The sequence below is a fragment of the Uloborus diversus genome, chromosome 1 (assembly GCF_026930045.1).
Source record: "Uloborus diversus isolate 005 chromosome 1, Udiv.v.3.1, whole genome shotgun sequence".
NCBI lineage: Eukaryota > Metazoa > Arthropoda > Arachnida > Araneae > Uloboridae > Uloborus > Uloborus diversus.
This window is the reverse complement of record NC_072731.1, coordinates 34937418-34957121: the sequence shown is the minus strand read 5'-3', so window position 1 is coordinate 34957121 and position 19704 is coordinate 34937418. Positions and strand designations below refer to the sequence as shown.

Sequence of the window (19704 nt, the reverse complement as noted above, 5' to 3'; positions counted from 1 at the left end):
ATGCTTCTTGAATTCTCATTTCTTTCTACGTGGACAAGAATATGCACAAGACTTTGAAAATTAATTTAAAAAGAATGAAGCGAAAAAATTGTGCATTCGAATTCCCTGCATGTTAAACATTACCAAAACACATTATCAAATTATCATGCCGTGGCGCGAGTTTCATTGTTGAAGCACGTGGGTTACTCAATCATTGGCTATTATTTATATGAGGATATTTCTCATACTTTATTACTTATAAATGCGTATTAGATCATTTCATCTCATCTTTTAAATAAGTTAATCTCCTGGAAATTGTGTTTTAATTATATAGTTCAAACAGAGTTTCAATTCAAAAATACAATTTGTATATTACCTAATTTAAACGGATATGACTAAAGATTTACACTTACAGCATGTTTTGATAATATAATTTTTTTTTCTTTTAAATGAAAAAGATAAACTTTGCAGATATTATTATACGTTTATGTACCGAAAGTTCTACAAAAATGACGAATAATTTGTTTCTTTAATATAAAAACCTACATATTTCCTTCCCATTACTAATGCGATTGAAGGAAACAGGTGAGATATCAACTTCCATAAAGCGATAACGAGGCCCGATACGTTTTTTTTTGTAAATAACGCGACGTCACATTAACAGTTGTGTCGGCGTATATTATCAGGTAACGTTATCAGGTAACTGCACAATGTGTAGGTACATAAAAAGTGAGAAAATAGCAAAAGGAGTGACAGTTGTTTGAAGTCTCATGTACGTTTAAGGCATTTCTGTGTTGAAAATTTTTTGAATATTTTAATCTTTTTCAGAATCACCTAAAATGAAAACTACGTTGCTGTTTTTGGTAGTCATCGGCTTATTGTAAGTATCTATTTTAAATTTATAAATGCCTTGAATTTATATAAAATGCTTGACTATCTTTAAAACGAGATTTTCGGTCTCAATTTTTCACTTTTGCACAACTACACTGTAAAAACGATTCAGAAACGTTCCTGGAAAATAATGGGCAGCTGGTGTGCCCAACTTCTGTCATTAACATACCTTGCAAAAACCAGGACGTTTTCCACAAAAATGTCAGTAACCTTCCTGAAATTATCCTGGAAGCCTCCTGAAAAAATTAAAAATATTCCCTTTAGAAGCCAGTCGTGTCTCTTAAACTTTAGAGTAAACTTTGTTGTTGTTGTTGTTGTTGTTTACAAACCTTCATTGATTCAGCGGCAGCTAGATCAGATTCATGATGCCATGAACCTTACACTGTAAAAAAAATCTGTAAAATTTACAGAAAAAACTGTCAGCCAGGACGCCAGTTTTCTTCCGTTTATTTTACAGAAATCTTCCGTATTTTTATTATTTATTCAAGCTGATTTATTATTTTATGAAGATTAAAAAATGAAACTATACTTTCATAAATCCATTTCAATATTTACTATACTACTACGAAATACATGTATACAAAGGTAAATTTCCGAATGTGCCTCTGTAACAGATGACAAAAAAAACATAATAATAAAATATTGATTAGGATGCAATGAAATGGAAGTTGCAAACGATTTAAGACTTACTCGCTTTAAATAAATATAAGATCAAAAACTCGAGCACGAGAACCAAAATCCAAACACGCGGGCGAAATTTCGAAGATTCGAAGAAAAACAAAGTATAACCGGTTATAGATTCAAAAAAACAGAGAAATCCTGTATTTTATTACGAACAGTTTTTTTCTGTAAAAAATACGGATAACTTCTTCAAAATTTACAGTTTTTTTTTTACAGTGTAACGAAGTCAAGCATCAGTAGTGGGCTAGCACAGACATCTGCCTGAGTGAACCCCAAACAATCAAGGATGTGGTCAGGGGATGCCGGTTTCAGATTGCATTTGCTGCACAAAGAGAAGATCTCACACCCAGAGTCGAAAATCATGTTCTTCAGATAACCACTTATGAGTCTCGAGACGGCCGTTTGATCGTGTCTGTCACCCTCGAAATCCATTGAGCCTCCCGGGGTCTTCCTGCTTTAGTAAACTTAGATGGGTATTATTTAATACCTTGGCACATTCCCGATTAAATTAAAAAGTTTCATAAGCAGTATTGCAACTATGGCCAAAGCTATGCAAAAATTGCAAGTAAGTAGCAAGATCTTCACTCGCCTGCAATTCTTGCAGATCAACGTTGTCCATACTTCTTAGCTCCCTTTGGGAGCTTCAGTAAGGACGGGCCTTAATCGAGCTGAAACCGTTACACTTTATGAATACGTTCAGTTACTCTTTAAACTGGGAGTTAAAAATATTTTTCACAACAGTAAGAAGTCAGCATTTGTGCCACTTGTAGCAATTCAGGAAACATTTGGAAAATTATACTTGATTTTTCCAGGAAATGGATAAAAACCATTGAAACCCCAAAACATTGCACGGAAAAACTCAGTAACGTTTCGGAATATTTTTAGTGTATTACAGCTTAATATTTTATTTTTAGAACTTCGTTTCAATTTTATTTCTATTTTATTCAGAACAGGTAAACGGCAGTATCTGCAGAGATGAGTTTTCGAGGTTTTTAAAGAAAAGCGTTTTGGATTCAATACTAGGGAAATTTTGGAATTAGACCCTTTTTCGCGCTTTTTTTTTTCCAGCGGATACCAAATAAGCAAGCTTGTACAATAGAGCTAACGTACAATACATGACAAAAATGCAATTAAATAAAAGAGGCAAAAATTGCACTAACTGCCCTTAACCTGAGTTCGTTTACATTAGCGGGTGGGGACTTTTTCAAACCAGAAATTGCACTCTTGAAATTAGCATGAAACGCTTGTTCACATAATTTCGTTTTTACTTCCTTTTACAAAAAAGGAAGTATTGTATTCGCAAACAAAATTTCACTCAAAAATTGGCCTTAATTTCCATTTTGCTCACCCCCGAATGAATGTTGAGATTATTTTCCAACCCGACCACACGTGGATATATGCCTAGGAACGTAAAGACACCCGAAATATCCATTTTGACGATTTCCGAGTTAATTACAACGAGTTTTCTCGTGACGTCTGTATGTACGTATGTATATGCGTATGTGTGTATGTGCGTATGTATGTCGCATAACTCAAGAACGGTTTGTCCTAGACAGTTGAAATTTGGTACGTAGACTCCTAGTGGGGTCCAGTTGTGCACCTCCCATTTTGGTAGCATTCGAATGCTCCAAAGGGGATCTTTTGCCCCTTTTTTCCGGGGAAATCATTGTTAATTTCGATGTAAACTCAAGTGGTGTTATAATTTAGTGGACACTTGGCGATAGATCGCCAGTCTTTTGGTCGTTAAGTTTTGTCGCCAAGTTGGCGACAAATTTGGCGAATTTTAATTTTTTTAAAAAATCTGGTTTTAATTTGGCCACTGTTGGTGATATTTAGAGAATAAACTATTGAATCACATTAAAACTGCCAATAATGAGAAAATGACATTAAATTGGAGTAAAAGGAAGTCATGTGATGCACACATCAGCTCGTTTAGTTCAAGATCAAAATGCGATTTAATCTACAAATATAATGTTTAATGAATTTGTTAATAAATTTGGAGTTATTACTCTGGCAACAGGTTTAAATGAGGTCAGACAGAGTAACAAAAGATATTTTCATTTCTCGTAAGATGGTGAAATTTGGTGCTTTTGAAACTTTCGTACAATTTAATGATGATTATCAAGGTTGCATTAAAGTGCTATATATGATAAATGTTAAAAATACAGGGGATCTTATTTACATTGTAAGTTTCGTGCATTAAGCATCAAATCTATGACTCGATTCGCAATATAAGCAAACCCCGTAAAGAAAAGCATAGAAACGTACGGAAAGTTCAGAAAAAAAAGTTCTCAACTGTAGAACTGATAAAGAGTATAAATCATTTGCATTTTGAACGTTAATTATAATTCAATATGTAGGATTTGTGGTAAAACATTACTTCCCCCCCCCCAAAAACGATATTTTGCACTTGTCTTAACAAAAACGTCAGTATACTCAAAGTATTATTCTTGAAACGACTCCATATTTTGCAGAAAAACTGTATGAAAGTAATTTGGGAAAATAGTAACCTTTAAAGTATTTTCTTCATTTTTTTTTTAAATATTTTTTTTAAATATATTTTTTTTTTGAAACAAACGATCTCCAAATTTTCCCGTTTTTGTGGAATTGTCCATTTGTTAGTGCGGTCAGTTTTATATTTTATGAAAAAAAAAAAAAGGTTAACTAGGAGAAAACACAATTCCACGAGAGCCAAGAAACAATAATATCCCACACAGTCAATTCTCGGTAACTGTTTCATTTTAGTTTTAATAGCTAATAATAATTATAAATGTATGTTCCCCTGGCTTGCCTTTTTTCTACTTTTTATGCAAACACGTTCAACGTTCTGTTCAAAATAACATGGCACAAACATGTTTTTTACCTTAACCATACACCTAAATAAACATCAAAACACATTGTAAAAATATTTATTAATATCCAAAAAAAAAAAAAACTGTTTTTCTACGTCACGGAATAATAATGTCCCCCTCACCTGGCGAAATTGAAAGACTGAAATTCAACATTTAAACATCTAAAGGATCTCATTAACAGATAATAATCTGCATAATACAGACTAAAGTTCAAAGCAAGCTAACGGGGTTGATCGAAATTCAAATAATATTGCATTAATTCTTTTTGCACTGCCACAAATTGTGCTTGAGCCAGTCGTTGCAGTATTTCCCTTGGAAAGTATATGTTTTTAAATTTTATCGTTATTTAAATGTATATTTGTGCAAAACAATGCTTATTGTATGTAGACATCACGGATTACGTTTAAGTTCTGGTTAAAAGAAACTGTGATGTTTTTTTTTTTAAATTTCATTTTTATTTTTTTTTACAGGTTATGTGTAATTTTGTCACTTCTCTGACGTCACTCCTCTGGCATCTTTTGTTCTTTTGTGTTACTAAAAATACATACTCATCTTACGATTACAATAACGCTTCATTTTTTTTCGTTCTAGTTGATCGTTCGAACTCTTATATCATAACGAACAATTAAAAAGAAGCAAACAGGGAAAGATAAACAGGGAAATTGGCGTCAAGCTGAAAGATTATATTACCGAAGAATTAAAAACGATCCAGATGAAAATTCTGAATTAAAGGAAAAATAAATCAAAATTATTTGTTAAAAAGAAGAAGGGATGTAAATCAATAGTATAACATAGATAACTCAGCCAATCGTGTCACTCCCTGACAGCATTTTCCTCTGGTGCCTATAACACTCAAAAAAAAGAAAAAAAAAATTCAAAAATCTTCTGACCTTCATCTTTAAACTCAAATATAGCAGCAACTAGTGAAATAATGAATATTAAACTAAACATATGACTTTTTCTTTAGGGACTCAAAAAATTCATTTACTGTATACAGTGAAACCCGTATATATCAATACTGTCTATAACAATAAACCTGTCTATAACGATATTTCCCTTGGTCCCTGAAAAATGTCAGCATGAATAATTAAACTGTCTGTAACGATAACCTCTCTATAACAATATTTTTTAAGTCCCAACAGTATCATTGTGTAGACAGGTTTTACTGTATTCACCCAGACAACTTTCTATTAAAAACACTTAAATTATTTTGGGACCGATTGTAAATTATCAGGCATGGGAACATTCGAGTTATAAGGCTTTAAGTTATCGAGAGTCGACTATATATATGTTGCCTGCTTAATAATCATTTACATAGAAGTTATTTAAATTAATTTACCTAGTATCAATTTTGGCTTGTTGATAAGTTTTTACGTTTGTTTTCAGGGCGGTGAATATTCACTGCACTTCAATGCCGAAGTGTGATGGAACATGTGACACATCACGGTGCCCAGCCACTGGACCCTGTTCTTGCGGAACTTATAAAGATTACTGCAATTGTTGCAGTTTCTGTCTGAAGGTTCGTTATTTCTAACATTTTTTGTGCGGAAGATTTATTTATTGGTCAAATATATTCTCAAACTCCTTGGAATTTGAGAATGTATTTGACTTATTTAGAACATTTATCTTTTAACTCTTTTCATAATACAACGTCATCAATATCACATGCAATAACACAACAATAGTCCGAGCTGATTATTTGTTTTGTTTCTTACTTGGCTTGTTGGCGATAATGAGATGATGAGGTTACAGTCCAGCTAAGCATTTGTTGGCGAGACCTTGGGGTTGACGTTACAGTTTAGTTCAGCATTGTTGGCGTTCGTCCGTGGACGAGTCCATTTCAAAGTCGACTGAAAACAAGACAATTGAAGGTTTCTACAACAATCAATCGTTTGCGGTAAACCTTTTGACGCGAAGCGTTGTCGTTCATTCAGAATGATTAATAGATTTTAGCTCAAAACTCGGTCCAAAATTCTTCGGTTAGGAGCCCATTTTGGAAGTCGTGATTTGCTGATGCCGTTTACTTGCTGATGGCATTTACTGTCCTCACGATTTTCTACAAATTGATGTTTTTGATTCTTTCGCTGAGTGCCAATAATGCTGAGCTGAACTTTTCTACTACAACTATTTTGCGAATTATTGCTCAAATTAAACGCATCTCATTGGTTCTAAACCAGCGGCTCTTGACCTCTTCTGATCGCGGACAAGTAAAGATTTCGCAGACTAATTTTCTTTATTTCATTTTACCCCCCTCCCCCCCCAAAAAAGAGAAATAAACAACTGCTATATAGGTTGATTGTTTTTTTTTTGTTTTATTTAAAAAAATGTAATGATGAGTAATAATAATTCTTTAAGGTTATTAAATAGACCTTTGAAGGAAAAAAACTGAGAGAGAGAGAGAGAAAGAAAGAAATGTAATAAAAAATAAATGTATGAAATTCTATCATTCATGTTTTTTTCAGTAAAGAAATTTTTTAACACGAACAAATGAAAATCTTAATTACCAGCGAGTTTTCCCTGCGTACAGTGGCCGCAATTGAGAATCTCTGTTTTAAACTGTATGACCCTAACACCCGATGAGGCATATCGGGTTTACTTTATATGTACTGCTCATAACAACTTATGTATGTCTTTTTGTTGAATAAAAAACAATACAGTACCCGCTACAAATAAAATCACTGGATTATAAAATCAGCCGCTTTTTAAAATCAAATCTGGAAGAACAGAATCATTGCAATACCAAAGCATGTTAAAACCATCCTTTAATAAAATCACCTTCGCCGTTTTATAAAATCAAAATTTTGGACATGATGCACAAAAAGTTGATAAAGAATGTGAAGGAATTGGTCTTAGAAGATAAGGAAATCTCAGCACCAAATTTGCCTCTTCAATGGATTGTGAGAAAAGCGCTTGATGATATACGGATGCTCTTTAAAGCAAAGAAAAAAATATGATGTTGTACGTTACAAAACATTTAGTATATTCTCAAACGATATTGAATCTTTACTCTCCAATTGTGTTAACCAAACTGCAATACGCCAATATTTTGAGACCCTTGTTTAGAAAAAAAAAAAGAACTCTCATGTTTAGTAAAATGAGAACTGTATTTTGAAATACTTAAAGCAAAAATAAATGACGTAATTCATTTCGTTTTTTAAAGTATTTAAACTTCAAAACATTTCATTTTTTTAAAATGTAGGTATGCCGTTTTATAAAATCAGCCGCTTTATAAAATCAAATGTCCTGAGAACGAATGTGATTTTAGTAAGCGGCGATCACTGTATTTATCAAAATCTTGTTTTTGGTCTGAGAACGAAGTAACATTTGTATTTTTTCTTATGCTTGAATAACATTTGAAGATAAAAAAAAAAATATTTCGTCGTCCGCTAAGGCTGTAAAGAGATTTAATTCTTATTCATATCATAACGCTATTTAGTGAGTGTCTTCTAACTAAACAAAACGCTTGCTATATTGAACAAAATAGCAAAAGAATTTGACATTTGTTAGCGTGAAAAATGTATTAATTTTGCAACCATAACACAACGTTATTGAGTCGTTATTATCGAGAACGTTATTATCGAGTGTCCTCTGTGGTAATTAAAACTTTCACTATGTTTAACGTAATTTACAAAACATTTATGCATTTACTTTTAAGACTAAGACTTAGCAACCATATCGCAACTAAAGCCCTGGATACGGATCGAGGGCTTTAATCGCAACTAGTGATCGCAATACCAGTGTATCGGTACTTCCATGTACCGGCAATGTCGGTAGTCGCAGAGGTAAAATACCGGCATTTTCGGCATTAATTTCAAACAATAAATAGTTTTCAATTTGACTTGTTAAATAACTAATGTTGTTTTAACTATGCATTTCTTTTTCGATGACACCGTGAGAAAATCAATCTAATGGTGAAAAAATTTGGCCTCAAAAACAAGAATTAATTGACTATCTATATCAAATAAAACAAAGAATATGCTTATATGTGTGTGTATGTATGTTCCCTATACAAATCCACAGTTTATGTCGGATCTCGACCAAATTTGGCAGGGAGTACTTGGGCACCCGAGAAGGAACGCGGGGAAGGGAGGGGGGGGGGGTGAACGCAAGAAAGAACCAAACAGTTCGAATTACAGTTTTAAGATCCAAAACAAATGGCATTAAATATCTTTTTACCCTATATAATTATCAGATTTTCTTAATTTACATCCGATTCGAAATCCCGTGAAAAATACCATTTAAATTGATTTACATAATTCGAATTTCAAAAAAAAAAAAAAAAAAAGTGTAAAATCACCGGGAAAAGGTTATAAGCATTTTTAAGCCTAATGGAACAGCATTTTCATATCGGAAAATAATCAATTGCGCGATCTCATTTTAAATTAGCGTAAATAAAAACCATTCAGAAAGTTCCCACTTTTTTTTTCTCGCCTGTGACGGGGAAAAAAAAATTTTGTTTTTGTTTTGAGGTAAAAATGTCCCTTTTTGATTATCATTTGGCGATTTATCTTCTTTCTTTTTTTCGTACTGCCAGCAGAAGATAATCAAGGACTTTAGTTGTACTTATGGAGAGTTGCGTTTAATTTATTCGGGAGTTTTTGATTTGAGGTTTTCTCTTTCTTCTAGAATGATTGCTTTGACGGGAAATTTTACAGTATTTTTTTTCTCTAATTGAAGCCTGACTGCTGAACATGTGTCACCTGACATAACTTTTATTTTCGAGGTACACTGTTCAAAGCCATGCAACGCAGTTAGTAAATAAATTACAGCAGCGGATGAATCACATTTTTGGACTTTTATATGAACATTTTTTTTATTACTTTCACTTCCTTGATCACTTACTTGCCCTCTTGTAAAGTTAACTTCACGTGTAACCATATAAATGTAAAGTAAGACAAACAACGTTAAAAAGCACAAATTTGCCAGTTACAGCAGACACGTGTTTCGGCGTTATAGGGAACGCCTTTTTCAATGCAAAAAGTTATGAGCTTATGGATGAAAAGACATCCGACAAAAGCCAAGAACAGATGAGCATGCTGTAATTGGCAAATTTGTGCTTTTTTTTTAACGTTGTTTGTCTTACTTTACTGTTCAGAACAAAGGTATTTATTTATCATATAAATGTATTTGTGTTAGGAATAATTAATTTCAACTTTAAATTGCAAAACCCTTTCTGATATTTTTTAAAAATAAATGTCTCAACTGTACCGAGTTTCAAGAAAGGCTTTTTCTTGTTAGTATAACAAATGGTAATTTGTTGTCACCGATATTCTTCTGCTGTCTTGTCTCGATATTTAGCATACTTGGAGAGATAATATTTAGCAATTATATAGCCTTGGAAATGTACTGTATAAATGAAAGGCATGGTGAACTGGACAATTTCTTTAATTATTCACATATTGAATGAGAATTTTGAACGGAAAACGAAAACGAATAAAACAAATTAACAAGATCAAATTTAGCTGAATGTATCGTAAATTTCAAAGCAAACGGTTAATCAAATGTAAACACAAACCTATCCTACTCGAAAGGAAATCGGTGAAGATGATATTAATATTGGAAACGAATTGTCTCTCGAAGAGAAGTTACAGCTAGCTACAAATAAAAAACTTACTACACACAGTACAAAAGGAATATACACAAAAATGGTGTATCAAAAAACAGCACGCAAGAGACTGAATTGAAGATGAAGGACTTGTGGCAGTCAGATGAGGTACATTGCGCATTATGAATAGTACCACCGATCAGCATGAATAAAGAAAAAGTATTTTCAACTGCCGTAAATTATTGCTCACCTGAGTTCCAGGCTGATTGAAAATTCAATAGATACTAGAAAACCACCCGTCAAGGTATGACGGGTGAAAATTGCTTCTACATGTGAAAGAAACAATTGCCAGTTTGGTGATATTCTGATAGTTGAAATTTCAACCCTAACTCCAGTGGATGAACCCTAAACTTTAGTAGATAGAGTTCTTTTTTGACCCCTTTTTTGTTTCTTCATTCCCCTAAAGTTACAGTCTTACCAGTAAAACAGTTAAGATACCGGATCCAGTTCCACCTCGTCATTTCCCTTGCATTTTAAACATTACAAAAAATATCATCAAATTATCGTGCCGTGGAACGAGTTTCATTGTTGATGACACCCGGAATGTTACTCGATCATTCGCTAGTATATAAATGAGGATGTACTCTCCAACCATGGATTGTATGGAATTGGCAACCGTCCAGTTAAGACGAAACTATCTGACTGAGGGAAAAAAGTAAAAATTTGATGCGCGTGTTATTTGAATGAGACTCTGCTTAATTTAGAGGCTAATATGCATAAGCAAACGCTGACATCCCTAAAAACTAATAGTTGCGTCCATTTGCACCTGTAAATCGGATGTTTGCCTTTCCATACAATCCGTGGTCAGACAGTATTATGTTTCTTACTGTTATTGTACTTTTATTGTAACATTTACTCCTTCATTTTATATTTGTTCTCAATTTTCGTAATTAGGGCTCTTTTTGCATAAAACAATGAAATATAACAACGAAAATAGTATTTTTTCGATTTTTTTTGGAGAAATTTCTAATTGATATTAATACTAATATTCCAATGTCACGTTTTAAACAATACCGAAGATCATCATATTAATGTTTTTGGTCCGGTATCACTTTGGTCCGGTATTTTGGTCCGGTACATCACTAATCACAACCAGAATTGAGCTGGAAGGAATCCTCGGATAAATATAAATAAAGTGTTTCATTCTCTCACAAAAACGGCTCATGGAACTTTGGAATTATTAAAACCAATTTTAATAACTATCACCAATGAATAATGTAGAAATGGAATCTCCATTAAATAGTATGTAACGAAATATCAATCGTTCGTTGTAACTAGGGATTGCAGTACCGAACCAAGAATGCAATATCAAAATTTGGAATTTTTAAAACGTGATGACGGAATATTGTTATTAATGTCGGTATTAGAAATTTCTCAACAAACGACCGGAAACATGTTGTTTTGGTGCCATATTTCATAATTTTGTGAAAAAAGTGCATTAGTTATTCAAATTTATTGCAAACAAATATAAAATGATGGATCAACTATAGAATAAAAAATCAATATTAGAAAAATTACAATTCATTCATTGAATTATCACAAAATCGGGAACTCATTTTAATGGTCAAATTTCCTGAAGATGAAAATATTCTAGCTGAAGTCACGCTGGTCGGTGGTACCTTAGAGCAGGAATTAAAACGGAGGATTAAGTCCAATCATTGGCTTAGCAAAAGCCGACCCAAAGACCCCAAGTCTCGTGACTCAATAACGACGAATGATTGGCACGTTTTGCATAAAAACAAGCGAAAGAAACCGGATTTCTTTCAATGCTTTGCTTTAAAATTTATCACGTGACTCTTGTTTCATGAATGAAAATCTTCTCTCCCAACATTTTATCTTTTCTCAATGAGTGGCGCGAAACACCTTCTCTTATATTTCCTAGAAGCAATATTAGGGGTGTCAGGTCGAATTATTTGAAAGTCTCTTCAAATAATTCTAATTCTTGCGTGCTGATTTTGGTTACATCATTTTGTGTGTATCTGTGTGCGTGTTTCTTCTGTATTGTGTACATAAATTTTTATTTATTTAGAGCTAGTTGTAATTTCTCTTAGAGAGACGATATTTTCCCAATATTAACATTATCACCAACGATTTCCTCTTGATTAGGATAGATTTGTGTTTGCTTTATGTTGACCCTTTCGTTTAAAATTTAAAACCGATTTAATAAAATCTGAATTTGTTTCCTTAATTTATTCGCTTTTGATTCGTTTTCAAAATTCTTTATAATTATGTGACTATCAAGAAATATTTACTAGTTGTCCTCTATGCAAATTTTCAAGATACTACATAACTGCTAAGTATTTTCTCGCCAAATATGCAGTTAAATAGTGAGACAGGACAGTACACCAACATCGGGAACAACAAATTATCATTTTATTTCTAACAAGAAAAGGTTATTCTCCAAATTCAGTACAGTTGAGACAAATATTTAAAAAATATACCAAAAAATAATGCTGAAATTGATGATTGGAACGAATTACTTGTAGTACGAAAACATTTGTAATTATATTTAAAATTAACTTTTACGAAAAGTCAAGTGAATTATCAAAAAAGTGGAAGAAATAAAAATATGGTACACTAAAAGCACGAAGATTTGATTCATCACACATTCAGACGGGAAAATCATTTTGTATTAGTTCCGCCACTTTTATCTAGCGATGTTCGCAGATTCGTGCTTTTGAAGCCAAATTTTTAAATTAATAGTTTACTTTGGTACTGTCTCATGGAAAAAGAAATGCTCATTTAAAACAACAGTTGCTATCTAATTTGTTAAATTGGAAACTCTTCAATTATAAACTATATTATATTCAGTTAATACCGAAAATGCCGGTATTTTATCTCAGCAAGTACTGCTATTACGAAATTGTAAAATGGCTCAAAATACCGGTATTCGGTATACTGGTAACTAGGTTTCAAATACCGGTTTCAAAAACTAGTTGAAATTTAAGATGAGCATAAAATATTTCGTTTTGTACCTTGTCTTCAGAGTTTTACGCCTAGCTTTTTCTGAAATTCAAACACATTTGGCGAAATCTGAAAATATATTCAAAAACATCTTCTACTGGCTGAAAGCAAAAATTTCAACTTTAAAATCGTCTTTCTTTTCCACAATCTGAAAGAAAGTACCAATTTCATATTCAAGAGCATTTGTGACGTAAAAAAAAAAAAAAAAAAGAATATTCTGACTTTCATAGTTATCATATGACTTCTGAAAGTTCAGCCAGAAATTCAAAAAGCACCGTCTGATGCATAAAAGTTAGCTTAAAACTGCCGCTCCAAGTGGTTAGAGGAATAGAAATTTTTATTTCTTTACTGATGAACGTTTCTTTTATTATTATTTTTTTAAAATCTTGTTATATGTCAAATATACACTAAATAAAGAATGGTATTTGAATGATGACTTATGATAACTCTGTACTTACACATTTCTGTACCTCAAAGCCAGACAAACGTAAGTCACACCATCACTATTTCTCAGAAGAGCGTAAAAACGTTTGTCTCACGCATCATACAAAGGTTGGGACTGCGCTCTCACAACACCGGTAAATAGTTTTGAAGGATATTCTTTTATGCAATTAAGTTGTTGTGACTGAATATAAGATTCTACATACAATACAGTAACAACCTGAAAACCACAATTCGTGAAATTATGTTAGTCCGGCTCTGAGGTACAGACTTGAGTCTTTGATAAATTAAAAAAAAAAGCTGATTTGTTTTTTCAAAAATATATCCCGTTGTTATGTTTTCAAATTTCAGTGCCCTGGAGAAGAATGTAGCATCATAGCATCCGAGAAATGCGCGGAAAACTATGCGTGCAAGCGAACTGCAAGTCGTTCTGATCCCAATTACTACAATGCACCTGGTCGATGTGTAGAAGATACCGGTGCCGACAAGGAACATTGAATTTTGTCTAATCAACATGGCGATAATTTCCCACCAAGCATTTTTTTGATTTGTTAACCTTAAAAAGAATAAAAGCCTTCGCAGGTAACGAAAAGGAGGCAAAAAATTTGTTTCTGTACTTTTTAAATTTTAACTTAATAAAGTTTTTATTTCTTTTGGTCAGTTGTTGTTGTTGGCGTCGTGTATTTATAGTATTTCTACTTAATGTTGTCCAGAAATGATGTCACTCTCTGACAGGGAAGTCCAAAGGGCTGACGGTGCCCGGGGCGAAAGTTTCCTGGCGCTCCCCACTACACACAGAAAAATCAAGTTAGTTATAACATCAGTGCATCATACGTGTGAACACGTACTTGCATTTTCTACATATTAATAAACATAACAATCAGATGGCTATGCATAATACAAATTAAAACACAAGCAATGAATATATTTGTAATATTTGTAAAACGTAAATACCTCAAAAACTTTTCGAAAAATGGAAATACTAATAATTCAAATATTTATCTAGTAAAATGTTATCCCACAAGATAAAGAACACAAAAAACTCATATATTAATCAAACTAAAAACACGAATACATAATTTGCCGATTATAAACAGAAAATGCAAATTATCGAAGCAAATTACATCCAAATTAAATGTCGATCTGGACTCATCCAATGATCTTTTCAATGGTTCTTTTGGTTACACTTGTACCAACTTAGTACCTGCTTATATATATATATATATATATATATATATATATATATATATATATATATATATATATATATATATATATATATATATATATATATATATATATATATATGTCATATGTTTTATATATATATATATATATATATAAAACATATGACATTCTTTTGATCAAATATTTGTTGTATACAAGTTTTAGGGGAAAGCTCCCAAATACTCAACAACATCAAAAATCACACAGAATTGCGTTTTTGAAGATTTAATTTCGAAAAATTACTGGCCCTAATATTACAAAATATGGCCTTACAATTGCATTTTTAGACTTGAGTTTAAGAATACATTTGGGCAAGAGTCCCCGTACCAACTTTCTTTAATATCACTAGCAATGAGTTTTTTAAACGGCAATTACAAAAAATTAAGTAAAATAGCTCCTAAATGTAAAATTGCTTAAGTTTTTAGCCCGTAGTTTTGCAAAATTTTTCAGGGAAATGTTCCAGATCCTCCTTTCTATATAATCTTCAAAGTTTTTTTAAAGTTGCACTTTTGAAACTTTAATTTCGAAAACTTGCAGGGAAAGAAATTGGTTGTAATATATTTAAAAAAAAAGAAAAGATCGTAAACAGTATCTGAGCATCCTGCCTTATCCTAACGTCAATAAACATGGCTTATAATCGCGTTTTTAAAGCTTCAATTTCTAGAAATTTCCGCTGAGACCCCTCTATCTTTTTCCCCCATACCATCTGCAAAGAAGGTCTAAAATTGTGTTTTTTTAAAACTAAAAGTTTAAAACTTTTGACTGGAAACCCCCCCCCCCCCTCTCCTTTTCTATCAGATCAAAAAAGTTTTTTTTTTTTCGTTTTTTCGATGTACCCTTCTAAAACTTTTCTGGTTACGTCACTGCGAGCAGGGGCAGAATTCCTAGAACTTTGGTGGGAACTATAGACAAAGGAGAAGTGCCTTTTGTTTGATTCCAAACAGTTATATTCTCAAAAATTGTTTCAATGATAAACAGGAAACGAATGTTTTGGAGACTGAGAGGAATATTTTCGTGCCCTAGGCAAAAGTATGGAATCATTGCAATGATTCTCTATTTTGTGTGTCTACGACTGTGCATCTGTGATACACGAAATGAGGGGCGTCCGGGCGTCTGCAGTGCCCCTCATTTTGTGTATCACATGCGGTGCTCCCTCATCTCATGGTGCCCGGGGCGATTGCCCCGCTCGTCCCCCCCTTTAGACGGCCCTGCTCTCTGAGGGGGGAGGGGGAGTCGCGAAATTGTGACAGTTTGTGACTAGGGGGAGGGATGGGGTAACATGAAGTGTGAACTTATGCACTTTAAAAAATAATATGTTAGTTAAAAATTGGCGTGACTTTTAAACGAAGGGGGAGGATGAGGAGGGAAGGAAACAAAACGGTAGGAAAAAAGTGTGACTTCGTTTATAGCCCCTTGCCTGGCATCAAAAACCTGGCATTGATGCGAGTTTTTACCAAAGAAATTGTTTTAATGTTTTTTCAACAGATGGCAGCACATTATTCTGTAACTTCAACGAGATTCGACGAAATCATAATTTTTGTAATCGACAAATTGTTTACTCGGAGATACACATTAAATAGTTTTTCCAGATTGTTGTATAGTAGAGATATGATCTTATTTTCGGTTGAACAATGGCATTACTCTTGCAGGTTGGTGACTCTTATGTGGTATTTACAGTTCGTCTCTTCATTATCTATTCTTATAAAAATTGATTTGTATGAAAAGTTAATCGCTAAAAAGTTGTTCACTTTGGAAAAGAACTGTGCGAAAACCTCAGTTTTAAACTTCACAAAAAAAAAAAAAAAAAAAAAAAAAAGCACTTTTTTGATTGAAAGTGTACTAAATATTAAGAAATATTTAGTACACTTATAAATATTTCTAATGGCATTATTTTGCATTTTTTTCAGCATTAAAAGGTGAGGGAAAAAATACAATTGAAACGTCTTCATATCATAAACTTGTTCAGATAATGTAACACCTGACATTGATCTTTCGCTCTTACAATACTCATGCAATACGCATTATTCTTCTTTCTCTTTGAACGTGAATCGACACATAGCTTGCGTCGATTATAAAATGTGAAATGAAAGGCATGCTTGTGCAGACTGCATTCATTTAAAAAATTTACTATTTCCTATGTAAAGATGAGAAAATCGAAATTTCTATCAATAAATTTCAAAGAGATTTTAAAATATACTTTAATCAGCAAAAATATTCTTCAGAAAAATCTGGAGGTGTTCTGGATCATGAATTGCTGTAAGTGTGGAAGATCATTGTTAGGTGTAACGTAATCCAAACAAGTTTATGATATGAAAACGTTTCAATTGTAAATTTTTTTTCCATCTTTTAATGCCGTAAAAAACGCAAAATAATGACATTAGAAATATTTTTTCACACTATTCTTCAAATTATTATTCTTAACATTTAGTACACTTTCAATCAAAAAAGTGTTTTTTTTTTTTTTTTTTTTTTTTTGTGAAGTTTGAAACTGAGGTTTTCGCACAGTTCTTTTCCAAAGTGAACTTTTTTGCGATTAACTATTCATACAAATCAATTTTTATCCTTTGACAGTCCAGTATTAATTGTTCTGAAAAGTTTTTGAACTTTTTTAAGCATAAAAGGAACTTGTATTTTCTGCAAAACAATTTTTTTTAAAGCAACAAAAAAAAAAAGCCTTCTACGTTTTTTACATAGCAAAAGAATAATTTTAAAATGCTACGAAAAAAAAATGTAGATCATAGTTGGTACTCCGGAGATATGACTTAATTAATCTCCCAATTGAAAAGCATAAAAACCGACTTAGATTAAAAGTAGCAACACCCAACTATTCAAGCGTGAAGGAGAAAAGTATTAGCTTGAAATTGATACAAAATTCAGCTTGATTGGTAAAAAGTTAAAGAAATCAGAGAGCTTTTCTGAATTCATGACAAAATAGTGACTCCGAAAAATGACCAAAAATCGAATTTGTGAAAAAATTCACCAAAGCGTAATTTTCATACGAAAAATCTATTTAAAAAAAAAGAAAAAAGGGCTTTTCTCATAATTATCTATTCGTAAAAAAATAACGGACAAAATCGGAGAAATGACTGCACGGCCGACTATTTAATTTAGGCGATTTGACGTGGAATGATCCTCTAATTTGTAGAGTAAGTATGTGAAAAATCCTCATACACTGTTAAAAATTCAGGAAGATTTTCTGGTAATTGTTACTGTTAAATTGCATCGCCGACGCATCGCTGATTTTTACGGTAATTTATACCGGATAAATAAGCGATCCCAGCACCAACTGGTTGCTGTGGCCTACCGAGTAAACCGTAAAATTTTACAGTAACATTTGATTTTTACGGTAATAGTTACTTGCAACACGGATGCCAGTAACAATTACCGTAAATTTTCCGGAAAATTTTTAACAGTGTAGAAATTCCATCGTTATCATAGGATGATGGTTTTCTTATTTTCCTCACCCCTCCCTCCCTTGTTTTAAATTTCTGCTCTCTGCTTAATTACTCTTGAATCTTTGATTGAAGCGATTCAGTGCAGATAAGCACAATTTTTTTTTATAAAGTTGTTATATCTGTACAGGGTTCCTTTCCCAAGGCAGATGAGCGAGCCTAATATTATGGTTTTCATATTTTTCAAGTTTTGCCTATCTATTTTTTTTTAAATGGCCAAAATGTTTATCTGAATTTACCCGATTCCTTTTGTTATATTTGAGGAGAATTTGTGAGAAGCTGCAGATGACAGATTTTTAAAATGAGTATATTATGCAGATTTCGGTGTAAATTTTGATGACCAGGATAAGTCATAGGTTCCACATAAAGTGTGATAAAAAGGCATGGTGCATCGTAAAAGCAGGGGGGATGGAAGTTGTATTTGTACGCGCTTTTACATTTAATTCTAAAGAAGAACATTACTATGATTTAGCTTTCAAAACTTAGTGATATCCAAACAAAATATCAAATGTGAAAAGTAGCCAAGTTCGATCGAAATGAGGTTCTGGGTAGACGGTGTCACAGACAAGATTCTGATCTCAACGGATAACAAGTTCCGTAGCAGTTCCTCATGGAAATTGGACTGCCCCGTGTTTTTCAATTCATTTTGAAAACAATTTTTTACTTTCTTTGATCCCAGATTTAAACTTGCCAAGTTATTGTATAATTGGAGCAGTCAAATGTTTTGGAAATTGTTTATTAACGACCAAAACTTACCGCAAGTTTAAAATCCGGAATCAAAGAAAATAAAAAAATTGTTTTCTGAATGAATTGAAAAACATGGGACAGTCCAACTTCTATGAGGAACAACTATGAAACTTGGTACCCGTTCAGATCTGAATTATTTTATCGGTGATACCGTCTACCCAGGGCCTCATTTTGATCGAACTTTTCACATTTATGTTTTGTTGGGATTTTATTTTACAGCGATCCACAGCGTTCGGTTATGTCCGCAGCCCTGCTATTTTAATTACAATAGAGAAAATAATGCCTTTTAGTTCAGAGCAATTCCATGTGTAACAGAAAAACAGTTTTTTTTTTCTTTTTTTGAAGGTTTAAGTGATTACAGTGAAACTATTTTCATTTCAGCTGACTTTTTTTTTCCCTCTGCACTTATTGTTAAAATATGAAAAACAAGACGGAGAAAAAAAAATATATTCCTTTTCCCTCAATGTTTGTGCTATTTTCTGCTTCGTGATGAAATGACACTTTTCTGAACCAAGTTTTTGGACTTCTTAGAACAAAACGTTTTTTTTTTTGTTAAATTATGTAATAATTCAATCTTTTAACTGACGAATACTTTCGTGATAGAGAAGTAACTATAAGAAACTGTTAATTTAAATAATTTTTCATGCAATAGGTTGACAAATTCAAGTTTATGCGTTTTGACGGAATGACTGTGGTGGAGTGACTTTTAAAGTCCATTCATTACTATAAAAATGACCATATTTTTAATTAAGTTGAAAATTGTTGCCTTCAACTTATATGACACTACTGTTGTTGTTTACGTGTCCATAGTTAATAATCATGGAAGGATTGGGGCCATTGCCTCGAGATTTAGGACTTTTTTTTA

General features: G+C 32.6%; 1 protein-coding gene across 1 annotated transcript; it reads left to right on the top strand.

The window, feature by feature from the left end:
• The first annotated feature begins 703 nt into the window (after positions 1-703).
• Positions 704-14073, top strand: LOC129234540 (8.6 kDa transglutaminase substrate-like). The gene is made up of 3 exons (XM_054868555.1): positions 704-859; positions 5790-5922; positions 13765-14073. Exons 1-3 carry the CDS (start codon positions 819-821, stop codon positions 13909-13911), a joined length of 321 nt encoding a protein of 106 aa, XP_054724530.1. The 5' UTR covers positions 704-818; the 3' UTR covers positions 13912-14073.
• The last annotated feature ends 5631 nt before the right edge of the window (positions 14074-19704 follow it).

Bases quoted from the DNA above. Each gene is read 5' to 3' on its own strand.
- LOC129234540 (XM_054868555.1), top strand. From the start codon at position 819: ATGAAAACTACGTTGCTGTTTTTGGTAGTCATCGGCTTATT. The intron at 860-5,789 runs GTAAGTATCTAT...GTTTGTTTTCAG, and splicing joins TTGGTAGTCATCGGCTTATT to GGCGGTGAATATTCACTGCA. The intron at 5,923-13,764 runs GTTCGTTATTTC...TTCAAATTTCAG, and splicing joins GTTGCAGTTTCTGTCTGAAG to TGCCCTGGAGAAGAATGTAG.